Source organism: Manis javanica, chromosome 7 (genome assembly GCF_040802235.1).
Source record: "Manis javanica isolate MJ-LG chromosome 7, MJ_LKY, whole genome shotgun sequence".
Classification (NCBI taxonomy): Eukaryota; Metazoa; Chordata; class Mammalia; order Pholidota; family Manidae; genus Manis; species Manis javanica.
In genome coordinates this window covers 130668557-130682739 of record NC_133162.1, presented here as the reverse complement: position 1 = coordinate 130682739, position 14183 = coordinate 130668557, and the positions used below count along the sequence as shown (strand labels likewise).

Below are 14183 nucleotides of genomic sequence, written 5' to 3'. Positions count from 1 at the left end.
TGTAATTGTAGATTAATGATAACAAAATTAAATTAAATTTAAAAAAAAAGGCAATGCAGAGTAAAGGGGAAATTCAAAGTATTGTCTGAATGAAAAGTGGCCTAAATTACAAGAATAAATAAAATTCCTTATTTCTACCAGATAGTAGTCTTCTCTGAGGCTAAAGAAAAACACCATTAAAAAAACAATGCATGTTATAATTAGCACTCACAAGATAGGTAGGTCATGGGGAAGGCCATATAGCATGGAGAAGACGAGTCGTGGCTCTGTAGCATCTTACTGCACTGATGGACAGTGATTGAATTGCAATGGGGTCAGGGTAACTTGATAATGTGGGTGAATGCTCACAAACGAGCAGAGGGCCTGTTTGGTTAGTGTGAGAAAGAATGAAAGAGGATGTGAGAAACACTGCATAAAAAGCCTTGTCTACAGTAAGTGCACAGTGAATATTAGCCTCTGCTTTAGGGCCAGAATGATGTCAAAACATTGTTCTGTCTACAAATTAAAATGTTAGCCTGACCCTTCTGTAAGTCGTTAGTAGCAGTTTTATTTGTAGTGACCTTTCACAGAACTGTTACAGCCTCTCTAAGTATTCCTATACTTTTTCTGTTGGACATGGGCCATTATTGTGTTGTTTTGTTATATGGATATGAGGCACTTCAACACCAACACCTTTTTGATTAAAAAAAGGTCTAATAAATCAATGTTAATAATCTTATTAACATTTTAGTTCATAAAAAAACAATTCATAGCTTTGTTGAGAACAGTTTAAAAATTATAATCACTGGACAATTAATTATATTAACAGTTATCTAGTAAAGTGTTTTTCACATTTTCTCTGAAAAGCAGTAGTGAGATTTGAACACCTTGTTATGCTCTTGATATATGTTGAAAGTATATCTATTTTATTGTTTTTGTTTCCTGTGCCTGCAGTTCCCTATGGTTTTTTTTTTTTTTATAATGTTTTGAAATCCCTACAGATAAGCCATTTCACAGATAAGGCCTCTGACACAAAATCAGGGTGGCAGATCAAAATGGTATTGTGATCTACATTTCAGGTGTTGAATCTTACTTTTGTGCTTTTGGTTTCAAAGTAGTGAAAATTTATTTTACAGTTAACACTGCAACATTGTGAAATTATTACACAGGGAAGCAGATTATTCAGTGCTGCTGGAACTCTGGAGGGGTGTGTGTGTGTTTAAAATTCCCCCCCAAATAAGGGAAATGCCCAGGTGAAAATATTCACCTCACAGGCAAGGTATTCTTAAAGGAGGTCTGTTACAGGGTTTGACCAAGTGGAAGAGCAAATTATTGACTAAGAATTATATTTGCTCCTCGCCCAGAGACCTCACAAGGCGACAGCAAGTCTTCCTGAAAACACAACATCTTTACTGTGTCTGTTGTTTACTCTGCCTTTTGGATTTCCACTTAATCCAGTAGAGAAGCTTGCAGCACCTCCCACGGCAAACATCATTTGGTTTGTAAATAAGGCACAAAGCTGAAAATACACAAAAGTGGAGTGGTTGTTCAATAAATAGGAGTTCTGCAGCCCCTGTCTATACTTTGTGGCAATAATAATTTCTATGCCTTTGTAGAGCTCATAACCCAATATCCTAGGAGCCAAGGAAAATAATATCAGGTCTAAAATTAATGTTTAATTATTAATTACTTTTCAGGAAGAAGCCACATTTTTAAAAAGTTGACCTAGAAAAAGCCCTCATGAAAATCCCAAAACTTTTCCGTGTGACTCACTCAGAAGCCTTAAAAAAAATTCACCCTTGAACAATGTAAGTCTTAACTGTGCAGGTCCACTTATGCTTGGATTGTTTTCAGTAAATATATTGGAAAAATTTTTGAACATTTGTGACAGTTTGAAAAAGCATTTTCTTTTCTCTAGCTCACTTTATTGTAAAGATACTTATATAGTACATATGCAAAATGTGTGTTCATCAAATATTTCTCTTATCAGTAAGGCTTCTGATCAATGGTAGGTTACTAATAGCTAAGATTTTGGGGAGTCAAAAGCTGTGTGTGGATTTTTGACTGTGTAGGGGATTGGCTCCTCCAGCCCCTGGGTTGTGCAAGGATCACATATGTGTGTATCTTTAAGTTTATATTGACTAATAACTTATCCATTGTTAAACTGATTTACCTTCTTTTCAGGGGGGATTGCACAGAATTAATTTCACTCCCAAAAATGTTTACTGCAAAGGCCTGCTTTGGGGCATTAGAATGCTCAATAAGTGTTAGCTATTTTTGTGTTGCAGACACTGTGCTGAGGATTTTCTCTATATTAATATATTAGATTTTCTAAGCCCCTGAGTAGACATTATCACGACCCCACTTTACAGATGAGGATCTAAGGCAGAGGATAGGTGACTTACGCTAGATTACACAGCAGGTAATGGCTAAGGGGGGCATCAGTGAGGTAGTTGGCTCTATATTGCCAGACTGCCCCACATTTAGCAAAAGCAGCACTTTGCTTGAATCGCAGGATAGGGGAGTGATGCTGAAATTATTTATCTGAATTACAAAGGGAATACAAGTAATCATATCATATTTTTTACTATTTAAAAATCTAAAAAGTGCATGAGCCAAGCTTTGTTCTCAGGAGGCCTCATCTCAGGCCTAAGTGCTGTGTAGAACATTCCCACCAACGGAGGCCTAACCCGTATCTCCTACTCTCTTTAATTTTGCATCTAAACTGGAGGAGCTCTGCATCTTAGCTCTTCTTTCCTCCTAGACTAACTTGCTGGGACAGTGACTTGGGATGGAGCTCTAGTGTGTGCGGTCCCAGCTCCAGGAGCTGAAGGGCCTTGTGGTCAAGGGGCTCACAGGGGACCACCCTGCTCTGAGGAGACAGTCCTGCCTGGGCCCGAGCGTCTGTGGGAGGCTGGGAGACATCCTGCAGTGAAAAGACTGTCTAGGTATCTCTTCTCAGAATTTGGATTCTGAGGTGGGCAGGGTTTGGGGAGGACAGCCAGGTAAAATAAGTAAAAGTAACAGTGATAAATGCTCTGAAGAGAATTAACATAGGGTGTGTGATAGCAACCAGTTTGCCCCTTGAGGCGATTCCTGCATCTTTATGAGAAGGTAACAATGAAACTGAGATCTGAATAATGAAGATCGCTCGAGGGGAGAAGAATCTCAGGTTAGGAAAGAGCAAAGGCAAAGCCGCTGAGGCTGGGGGTGCGTGTGGACAGCAGACGTACAAGAAAGTCGGTGTCACCGGAGAACGGTGAGCTAATGGGAAGGGCGTGGGAACCTCTTAGGGCCAATCTGGTCAGGTTTTGTTCACCAGGATGAGGCTTTTGGGATTCATTCTTAGAGCTGTGAGAGGCCTTTGGAGGACTTAAAACAGGAAACGAATTGATAGATTAGTATTTTAAGCTTGTCGTCCCTGCAGTTTTGGGAAGAGATTGGATCACAGCATGAGCGCACCGACAGGGAGACCGTGATGGTGGTAGAGGCGGGCTGGCCTGGGACGACGGTTGCAGTGGAGATTAAGAGTGTGGATTCAGCCTATATTTGGACTGAATGTGTGCAGTGAGGAAAAGATGAATCAAGGTTCATTCTTTGGCTTTCTCAGGGCTGTTTACGGACATGGGGAGGTCTACGGGAGGAGGGGCGGAGTTCCACCCTGGGCATTGTTAAGCCTGAGGTACCTAAGTAGATGGCCAAGAGGAGGTATAGAAAGTAATGGGCATTAACACCCCAAGTAGGGGGACCGTGTATTTGATTCTGCCACCTGGGACACTTTTGAAAGTGAAAGAGGGTGCGGTGGGATGTGGGTTTTACTAAAACCCAACTGCACCATCAAAGCAGGGGTAACAGAGACAAACTGGCCCTCTGGGCAAACGGGAATGCGTGCCATGAAGGAGTCTGGTCCTGGGCAGAGATATCAGAATCGGCAATATCAGATATTTAGAGTAATGCTAGGAAGTCAAGAGAGATAAGAACAGAGGAGGGGTCTGTTCTCGATGTCCAGAGCAACCTGAAGGTCCCTGGTGCTAATTAGAGGACAAGGCTTAGTGGGGTTAGTGGATAGCAGCCAGATGAGAGGGAACTCATGAGCGGATATGAGGTAAGGAAGAAGAGATGGAAACTATAGTTACCCTTTAAAGAGGTTTTGTTGTAGAGAAGGACGTAGGTGAAATATTGCTGGAGCTGTATGAGAGACCACTCTGTAAGAGACCAAGACTGGGAAGGAAGCCCCAGTAGAAGTTCTTGTTTTATTTCAGGCTATAGCTGCATCAGAGGCAGTATTGCACATGTGGAAAAAGAAATAATGCTTCTATTAGTGAAAATAATGGCACACATAATTTTGCATCGAAGTTTCTATTGCTGTTATTCAATCTGTATTTGATTTTGAAAGTCCTAAAAAAACCCAAAACCTGAATTGTTACAAAGATGAGCTTTGATTTGTAGAAGGACTGAGTGTAAAATCTAGTCTTTCAGATTCTACTCCATTCACTTCAGGGCTGTATCCTGCTGGATTAGCAGGGGTGAAGCTATATAACCTAAGTATCTGCTTCCATTGGCTTTATTGGGGTTTCCATGGTGGAAAATGGTGTTTGCCTCGAACCAGCTGGGAGAAGCCTTATGACGTATACAAGAAATTTACCTGTTTCCTTTTCCTCTTTACAAAGGTAAATGCCTGATCTTTTCTCTGCATTTTATTTTCATGTACCCAGCTTTCTTCAGACTATTGTCCTAAAGACCTAAGAAATTTTTCTTTAATATTATGCAGATATGTTTCTATACCCTAACACGTCTAACAGGTAATCTGTGAAATGTTGCTTCAAAATTAAATGTTTTGTGTCTGTTGAAAATCTACAAGAATTTATGACTTTATAAAGGATACAAAACATTGGGTTCTGTAGTTTTTAAATTGCTTGATAAGGAGCTACTTTTGTAAAACTACTGTTCAGAAAAAGGACCTGTGAAAATGTTACATGATCATTCCCGGAATGATTTTGTAAGACCAGTGAATTCCTTCTTTTACATATTTGTCAGAGGTAAGAAGTGCCTGGCACTTAACACATGATAAACAGCAGAGATAGTAACAGACCAGGATGGAGGGTTTAGCATTAGTCCTAAGAGCAAATAGCTGAAGGAGTGCTAGCATTTCATAGCGACTTTCTCAAAGAATTGTAAGTATGTGTGATTTGTTAACCTAAAATAATTTAACATCTCATCTGCTTTTAAAAATGGTCTAGTATTTTCCTTTGAACTATTATTACTCAAGTATTTGAATACATTTGAGGACTCTTTCAGTCAGAATTTTAATAGAAAAAGCTGAAGAAATTATGCTTATGTGAATTGATGTTTTAGAGAGTAAATATCTATTACATAATTTATTTTCCTTGACACATTAAATCTTTATGCAATGATATAATTTATGCTTTTTGGAAAAGGAAACAAGCTGAAATATACTTAATCCATTAGGTTCCATATATATAAACTTATTGCTGTTCATTATGTTTTATTTGATATATTTTCAAACTTTAAGAGGGGAAAGTTCCATTTAAATTATCTAGAACATTTCAAAAAATAATATGATAGTTATACCTATCTAAGACTTTCACTTGTACCAGCTACTAATCTTTATCTTTTTAATACTCACAAGAACTCTATAAAGCAGAATGGGTGTTTTCTTCATTCAACATCAGTAAATAAGTAAACTGGGATTCAGAGGTGGTCAATTCCTTAACAGAACAATTCAAGCATTTTGGTCCCTAGATTGGTGTTCTTTCCCTGTACCAACCTGGCATGGGCCCTTTCTGTATTAATATATCTTTAGGCAGTGAGTAAAAATAACCTTTAGTCAAATTTACCTCAATTAAAAAAACAAACAACTAACCCTTAACATATTACTCTTAGAGCAGACCTAGTATAATATTAACTCTGTAAGCATGAATGTGAGTAAGAAAGTTGCTTGTGCAAATTCTGACTTGGCTGGTACTGTATTACGTATGACTTTGCTTGCTTTGCTAACCCCGGAACAGAACCTGACTCATCATTTTGCATACACTAGTGCACTTTTATTTGTAGAAAGATTGTGTTAAGCCCTTATTCTCTTTTTAAAGATCACACTACCTCATCCCTTAAATAGATGCCTGGCCTTATGTAATCTTAGATGAAATGTGAAAATGAGTCTTTCTATCTAGGCTAAAATTATGGTGTATGATGTCTGTGGATAATCAGAATGCTCCCATTAATTGAAATTTCAAATAGTTCCCTGAGGAAGTGTGATAACTTAAAAGAAATAAGGTGAAGAAAGATATTAGCTGACAGTCTCTTGCGGTAGAAAGTATTTTTTCCAGCTTTGCTGATATAATTAACATATAACATTGTGTAAGTTTAAGGTGTAGAATGTGTTGATTCGATACACTTACATATTGCAAAATGATTACCATCATAGCTTTAGTTAACACTTGCACCACATCACATAATTATCATTTCTTTTTTTATGGTGAGAACATTTAAGATCTATTCTCTTAGAACCTTTCAAGTATAATACAATATTATCAACTTTTATCACCATGCTGTGTATTTAGATCCCTAGGACTTAATTCATCTTTGGAAGTTAGTACCCTTTGACCAGTATCTCCCATTTCTCCCACCCCCAGCCCCTGATAACAGCTGTTCTATTTCTCTTGAGTTCAGCAGTTTTAGATTCTACATAAAAGTGAAATAATACAGTATGTATCTCTCTCTGTCTGACTTATTTCACTTAGCAAAATGTCCCTAAGGTCCATCCATGTTACCACAAGTGGCAGGATTTCCCTTTTTCCCATAGTATTCCTGTGTGTGTGTGTGTGTGTGTGTGTGTGTGTGTGTTTCATCTTTATTCATCCCTTGATGGACACTTAGGTTGTTTTATATCTTGGCTATTGTGAATAATTATGCAATGAATATGAGAGGGCATATTTCTCTTTGATATCCCTTTTTTATATCTTTTGGATATATATTCAGAAGGGGGATTGCTGGATCATACGGTATTTCTATTTTTAGTTTTTTGAGGAACCTCCATAATGTTTTCCTTAGTGGCTGTGGCCAGGTTGCCTTTCCTCCAGTAGTGCACAAAAGTATTTCTTATAACATAGCTGTTGAGTATTTAAGGAAGTCTTCTTAGAAGTGATAAGATTATAAAAATCTCAGAAAACAGAGCAGTAACAATTGTTTGTACCTAGGAAATATTCTAAGTGTTCAAATTATAAATCAACTTTCCATTGTCAAATATATTTAAGACCTGGAAAATAATTAGTTCAGTAGAATCAGAAATCAGAATGGGGGAAAACTCTTAACAAGGGCTGTGTTTCTAAATGTCTTGTACAAATCTGACTTGCATAATTCAAGTTTAGTTTCCCATAGAAATACATGAGATTCATGCTTTTCATATATCACTCACAAAGAAACCTTATCACATTTAAGTTTCACATAAATCAAAACAAAGTACAGTCTCACCCTCTTTAATTTTAAAGATCCAAAAGATATATCATGTTATTGTCTGCCTCTGGTTAATTGCTAAGGACACACTGAAGATTAAAAACTGAACAAATCCATTTATCCATGTAGGCTGTGAGGTCAGATAGTGAACTATAAATAGGCAGATCTAATGATGTCATTAATAAGGAAGAGGAGAGTGTACCTCTGGGTGTCTTGTTTACGCCCCCTAAGCATGTGTTCTTTAGAAGGCAAATTACTGAGCCAAATGGAATAAGGGAAAAACTGAGGGGAGTAATAGAATTATTTAACACAAACTCGTTATACATTCAACATTAAGAGTGTAACTATATTCTATTTTCATGTTTGAAATGATTATACATGAATCTTTAGAATTAAATTTGGGTGAGAGATTTGTTTTTGTTTTTACAGAATCGTGGAATTATATGGTTATGACTTTAAATGGGGTGTCTAGATGCTTTCATATTACTGTTTAACCTTGTCAAAGGAAAGGGAATCGTTATTTGTCCAAAGACAAAATGACGTGGTTAGTCCATAAACAACATTTATGGAGATACAATTAGAAACGTATTCTTTTGAAACCCTACTGTTTCAACTTTCCTGCAATACTGCGCCTATTACTGACACCCCCACCTTTTTTTTTAACTTTAGCTTTTTGTCAATTATGTCATAGGACTCTTGAGTCATGTGGGTAGTCCACTGATGATTCTATTTGTTGGAGTGACTGTTGTTAAAGGTTTTAACTTTTTGTAAAAATATCTGGCTAATTTTATTTTTTTCCCAAAGAGAAATGCCAGAAAACAATGTAAAACTATTGTTTAACAACAACAACAAAAAAATTGGATGGATTGATGGGCAGTTAACATTTGGTTGTTATTTATTTACTGACTTTAAGACTTACTGTTGTGGAAGCACATAAAGATCACTTCCAGTTTTTATAGTGAGTTAAAATAAAGGTGACTTGTCAAAGTTAGCTTGCATTTCTTAAAGTGCAGATGTATTTATAAGATGACCCATTAAATTCATGAAAGTAAGTAGTAGTCCATCTAAGAGAAATTGTCAGATTAAAGAATTAGTTTTGCTTCTGAGATAAAATACAAATAATTATCTTTTCTAGTTTTTATCTTTTACTTTTTTAGTTTTCATTAAGAAGAGTAGAAAAATTAAGAACATTGATTAAGAATAACATGAATGGTATACATGTGATATTTTGGGGACAAAAAGGATGTAATGATGGTCTGTGAAGTCATTGCAATAAATATATTTGATTGGTTTTAATTTTAGGATTAAAAAAGTCAATGCATCAGTTATTATTTTAGCTCCTTCATCTTGGTTTATTCATAACAGGACCACACCTATTATACCAGAATTCTTGTGCCAAAAAAGTTCTTTTAATGGCTTTGATATTCTAAGAGCTATTTTTGAACAAAATCTTTGCTAAGACTGTGCTGTATTGAGCACTGGTACTTGGCATGTATATATGCCTTTGTTTTTGATCCACCTATTTCCTCAGGGAAAGTTTGCATAAATGAGACTACTGTATGTTTCTTTGTCATTTCCTTGTGTTGTTTCTTCGGAGGAAAAACTGGGATGGATTTTACAGTATTTCTACACTAAATTAGCTACCTTTCCCTGGAACCAAAATATATGGTAGTTGGGAGGGCCAGGAATAGTATTTTAGGTTGCTTAAACTGGATAGATGACATAATTTGCCTTTTAGAATGTGGGTGATTTCCTTTGTTCGAAAATATTAACTACAGTTTTATGGATATGAAAGCATGGTTCTGATGAATTAGTCTTTAGCATACAAACATCTCACATTTTTCTTCTGATGAGTTAGTTCTTTCAGATGTTGGTCTGGAGAAAATAATAATAAATTGTGTTTATTGGGTAGGTTCTCACAATGTTCAGATTTTTTTTTTTTCCATTTACCACTCCAAGTAGAATTTTAAGATCCTGGATTGTTGTTTCACTGTGCTGGACACACAGTAAGAGATTCAGTAACAGAATGGGATGGAGGAGAGGAAATGGTCTTGGAAATAAATATCCTGGGTTTAAAACCTAGATCTGCAGTCTACCAGCTGTCACTGAGGACAAGTTAATTCTACTCTCTGGAATTTGTTCCTTATGCTGTGCAATATAGATAACAACAACTCACAAGATTATTCTAAGAATTAACTATAATGCATTTGTGTCCCACCCATTGTATCTTAATACAGTGCACGGTTGATGTTATTAGGAGTGCTTCACCAGTGCTTGTTGACTGATTAAACTGAAGACCCCTAAAGAGAAAGGAAGAGCAAGGAAACTGGGACTTTTTATGACAGATAGAATAAGATTATTCAGTAATAAACCATTAATCTTTTGAGTGCAGTAACTGTTGTGCTTATTTCTCCTCCCAAAGCCATTATAGGTACTCACTAAATGATTGCAGTGTAGAAAACTCATGTTTCTTGATCTCCTGGTTCAGATTTCTTTCCCACACATCACTGCCTTTAACTGTATGATGACTTTAAGTGAGCTCATTTTAACTAATCTGTAATTTGACCTTTTTCATAAACAGGAATATAGAATACATTCCTATTTGCTAATGATTGAGGGATAATATATATAAAATAATTTATTTGGGAGAGTTGTCAAACTAACAGTGTGAGAAAATACTAGTAACAGGTAAATGACTTCATGATAGATGGGAAGAAGGGAAAACTCTTAATGGACTGTCGTTGTTAGGGATCCTGATGGTTTTTTATTTTTGTCCATTGCTTAGAGACAACCAGAGTTTCGTACAACTGAGAATACTTTCTTTGTTGTGCAAATTCTTTGTTTTCTGAGAACCAGTGTGAAATGGTGGAAAAAAAGAGTCATTTCACACTAAATACATCATATGTCCTAATCCACTGTGCTTTTAAGAAATTAGTATTTTTTTTAATTGGGAAAACAGTTGAGTACCTGACTGTGTTTATATGTATCTGAAAAGATATTACATGGTTTTTTTACATTTGCATTTCTTTTTGATCATTTTCCTAAATCATTATTCTCAAACTGTTTTCTGAGATAATACAAATATCTGTTCTGTTGGTACATTTAAAAACTCTAGAAATTTTTTTTCCCCAAAATGAATTTTTTGCTGAGTGAGAAAAATATTAAAGCAGTTCAGTGTGTGAGTTTAAAGGTATAATTTTCAACTCTACGTGGTTACCTAAGCAACCCTTATGGGGAAATCCTCTCTTATCTGGTTTTAGGTAGTGAAACCAGTAAGTACATAGTACAGTTATGTTGTATTTTCATTATACCAACTACCTCTTTGTTTGATACACGAGTCTATTCAATAACTGCTACTGTATCATAAAATAAATATGTTTAATTATATTCCTCATATTTGTTATATATTCAATATTACTAACACATTGACCTGTCATTAAAAGAAGAATTTTATGGTTTTGAGTTGTTTTAGTCATAATCAAGATGTTTCTTGAATAATCAGTTTGTGTCTGAGGTTTTTCATATAGTCTCCATGTGGCTTATAATTCTTGAATACCTATTGGTCTTTCCTGAATAAATATTAGTGACTTCAAATAATTTGGGGGAATCAAAGCTTTACATTATTTCCATGTGCCTGGTGGGCAGCAGGATGAGTGACACTGAGTACTAGGAACCTGCTATGTAGTAGTGAATTATGCTGTGAAGTCATAACAAGACTGCCAAGTGAGAAAGGGGGGTCTACAAAGACTGGCATGTGAATGTTCACAGCAGCATTATTCACAATAGCCCCAAAGTGGAAACAACCCAAATGTCCATCAGTTGGTAAATGGATAAATAAAATATGTTACAGTTATACAGTGGGATACTATTGGGTAATAAAAAGTAACAAAGTACAAATACATGCTAAAACATGGTCAGACTTCAGAAGCACTATGGTCAGTTAAAAGAAGCTAGACATAAAAGGACTCATACTGTATAATTCCATTTATATCAAATATCCAAAAAGGCAGGTACATAGAGATAGAAAGTAGATTAGTAGTTGCCTAGGGCTTGAGGTGCATTGAGGGTAAAGCAGAGATATTAGAAAGAAAAATGATCTTTCCATATTTAAAGCACTTGTTAGGAATATTAGAGTGGAAGAAACTTCACAAATTTTTCTGTACAGCTTATTTTACATATGAAAAGGTAGAAGTGACCCTCATTTAGATCAATATATATTTGGTCTAAATATATTAAAAAATGTACATTTTGATTAGCCTGAATAATTTTTTTCTTTTAATTATTATTTTCAATTATTGTTTTCATCTGTGCCATAGAACATAAGATTTTTTGTTTTATATTAGTAATTCTCAAATACAAAAGGAGAGACATTGCATGACTTCTCACCCAGCCACAAAAGTCACTAAATTTTTGCCAGTCTTACTTTAGCTGTCTCCTTCCCTCCCTCCACTCTCTTCTCATTTTTTATTTTTAAGAAAATCCTACTCAGGACCTGAACAGACATTTCTCCGAAGAAGAAATTCAGATGGCCGACAGGCACATGGAAAGATGCTCCGCATCAGTAATCATCAGAGAAATGCAGATCAAAACCACAGTGAGATATCACATCACACCAGTTAGAATGGTTATCATTCCAAAAGACAAGAAATAACAAGTGTTGGCGAGGATGCGGAGAAAAGGGAACCGTCCTACACTGTTGGTGGGAATGTAAATTGGTGCAGCCACTGTGGAAAGCAGTACAGAGGTTCCTCAAAAAACTAAAAATAGAAATGCCGTGTGATCCAGTAATTCCAGTAATAGGAATTTACCCAAAGAAAACAACATCCCTGATTCAAAATGATACATGCACCCCTATGTTTATTGCCACATTGTTTAGAATAGCCAAGTTATGCAAGCAACCTAAGTATCCATTAGTGGATGAATGGGTAAGGAAGATGTGGTACATATACACAATGGAATATTATTCAGCCATAAATACAGAAAAAAATCCTGCCATTTGCAACAGCATGTATGGACCTAGAGGATATTATGCTAAGTAAAATAAATCAGGCAGAGGCAGATAAATGCAATATGATTTCACTTATTTGTGGAATCTAAAAAAAAAAACAAACAAAATGAACAGAATAGCAGTAGAGTCAGAGACACTGAAAAGTGACTGGTGGTTACCATGGGGGTGGGTGGAGTGGGTGAGGGGGATAAAGGGGCACAAAAATTCTCAATCATAATATGTCAGTCACAGGGATTGTAGTACAGCATGGAGAATATAGCAAGGGATTCTGTGACATCTTCCTGTGCTGACAGATAGTAACTGCACTAGGAGGGGTGAGTCTTTAGTAATATGGGGAACTGTTGAAACACTGTGTTGTATCATATTGTATATCAATGATACTTCAGTTAAAAGAAAAATCCCACCCATAGCTGTTTAGTCATAAATATTTACTATGTAAGTGATAAGGACTTTTGTTTTTCAGCATACCTTCTATGATATTATTGTATCTCACAAAATTAACAGTTCCTTCTGTATGTCATCTAATACCCAGCTTTTATTTAAATTCTCTAACAGTTTGTCCAAACTGGATTTAGTTTCACACATTACTTTAAGGCTTATGTCACTTAAATCCCTCATTCTATGTCAGTTCTTGCCCCACTCTCACCGCCCCCACCCACTTTTTCCCTACATTGTCCATTTGTTAGAGAAATTGGGTTATAGACTATGTACATACTAGGTTTTGCTAGTTACTGTATTTGTTATTAAACAGCTGAACTCTTTGGATGTAATCAGAAAATGACTAATTTTTCATCCAAAAGAATTTTTCCATAGACTTGAGAGCAAATGAGTTGATGTTTAGGAACTTGTAAGAACTGTTTGAGATAGAGATGAGAAGCTTTTCAGAAATGGTGTTCTAAAGCTTGATTTGTTCTCTATTATAATGCTACATTTCCTCTAGTAGTAAAATGGATTGGAAACAGGGAATGGTATAAGCTCCCGAGAAAATGTGAAAGCAGCCTACCAGTTGCTTGGCATACAGACACCCAGTGTAAATATGAAAACTCCGAGTCTCGCTTGTAAAGTGGGCTCCCTCTTAGGAGGGAATACTTGACAAAGTCTGGGCCTACTTCTTGGGATACGTGTGTATATGTATCACCTGGACTCCATTTGCAGATTCTATTTAAATAGGTCGAGTGTGGGACATACTGTTCCATAGATGATTCTAATACGCATTGAATTTTGAGAATGACCATCTTAAATGTATTTTAATTTTAATTTTTAATTTTTCAATAGTTTGATTTGGAGGAAGTTGCAAGAATAATGCAGTTTCCCTGTGCCTTCCCCCAAATAATATCTTATATAACCATAATACATTTTTAAAACCAGGGAAGTGACATTGGTGTAATACTAGTAACTCAGGTACAGACCTTACTCAGATTTTATCAGTCTTTACATGCATTCTTTATTCTTATTATTTTAAATGTTTTGATTTATACATATTTTTAAAAAAATTTTATTAAGGTATCATTGATATACACTCTTATGAAGTTTCACATGAAAAAAATGTGGTCACTACATTCACCCATATTATTAAGTCCACCCCACACCCCATTGAGGTCCGTCAGTGTATTAAGATGCCACAGAGTCACTACTTGTATTCTCTGTGCTGCACTGTCTTCGCATGACCCCCACACACCATGTGTACTAATCATAATACCCCACAATCCCCTTCTCCCTCCCT

The 14183-nt window shown here is 36.0% G+C and overlaps 1 protein-coding gene across 11 annotated transcripts in view; it reads left to right on the top strand.

Moving 5' to 3' along the window:
• The window catches only part of COBLL1 (cordon-bleu WH2 repeat protein like 1), a 145910-nt gene that overhangs the window by 61093 nt on the left and 70634 nt on the right, over positions 1-14183 (top strand). The window contains exon 2 of one of the 11 annotated variants that reach the window (XM_073241570.1): positions 1677-1787. The exons of the other annotated variants lie outside the window; for them this stretch is intronic. Within the exon in view, the coding sequence (XP_073097671.1) occupies positions 1786-1787 (2 nt within the window). The 5' untranslated portion in view covers positions 1677-1785. The remainder of the gene's footprint in view (positions 1-1676; positions 1788-14183) is intronic. 11 annotated transcript variants of the gene reach the window in all.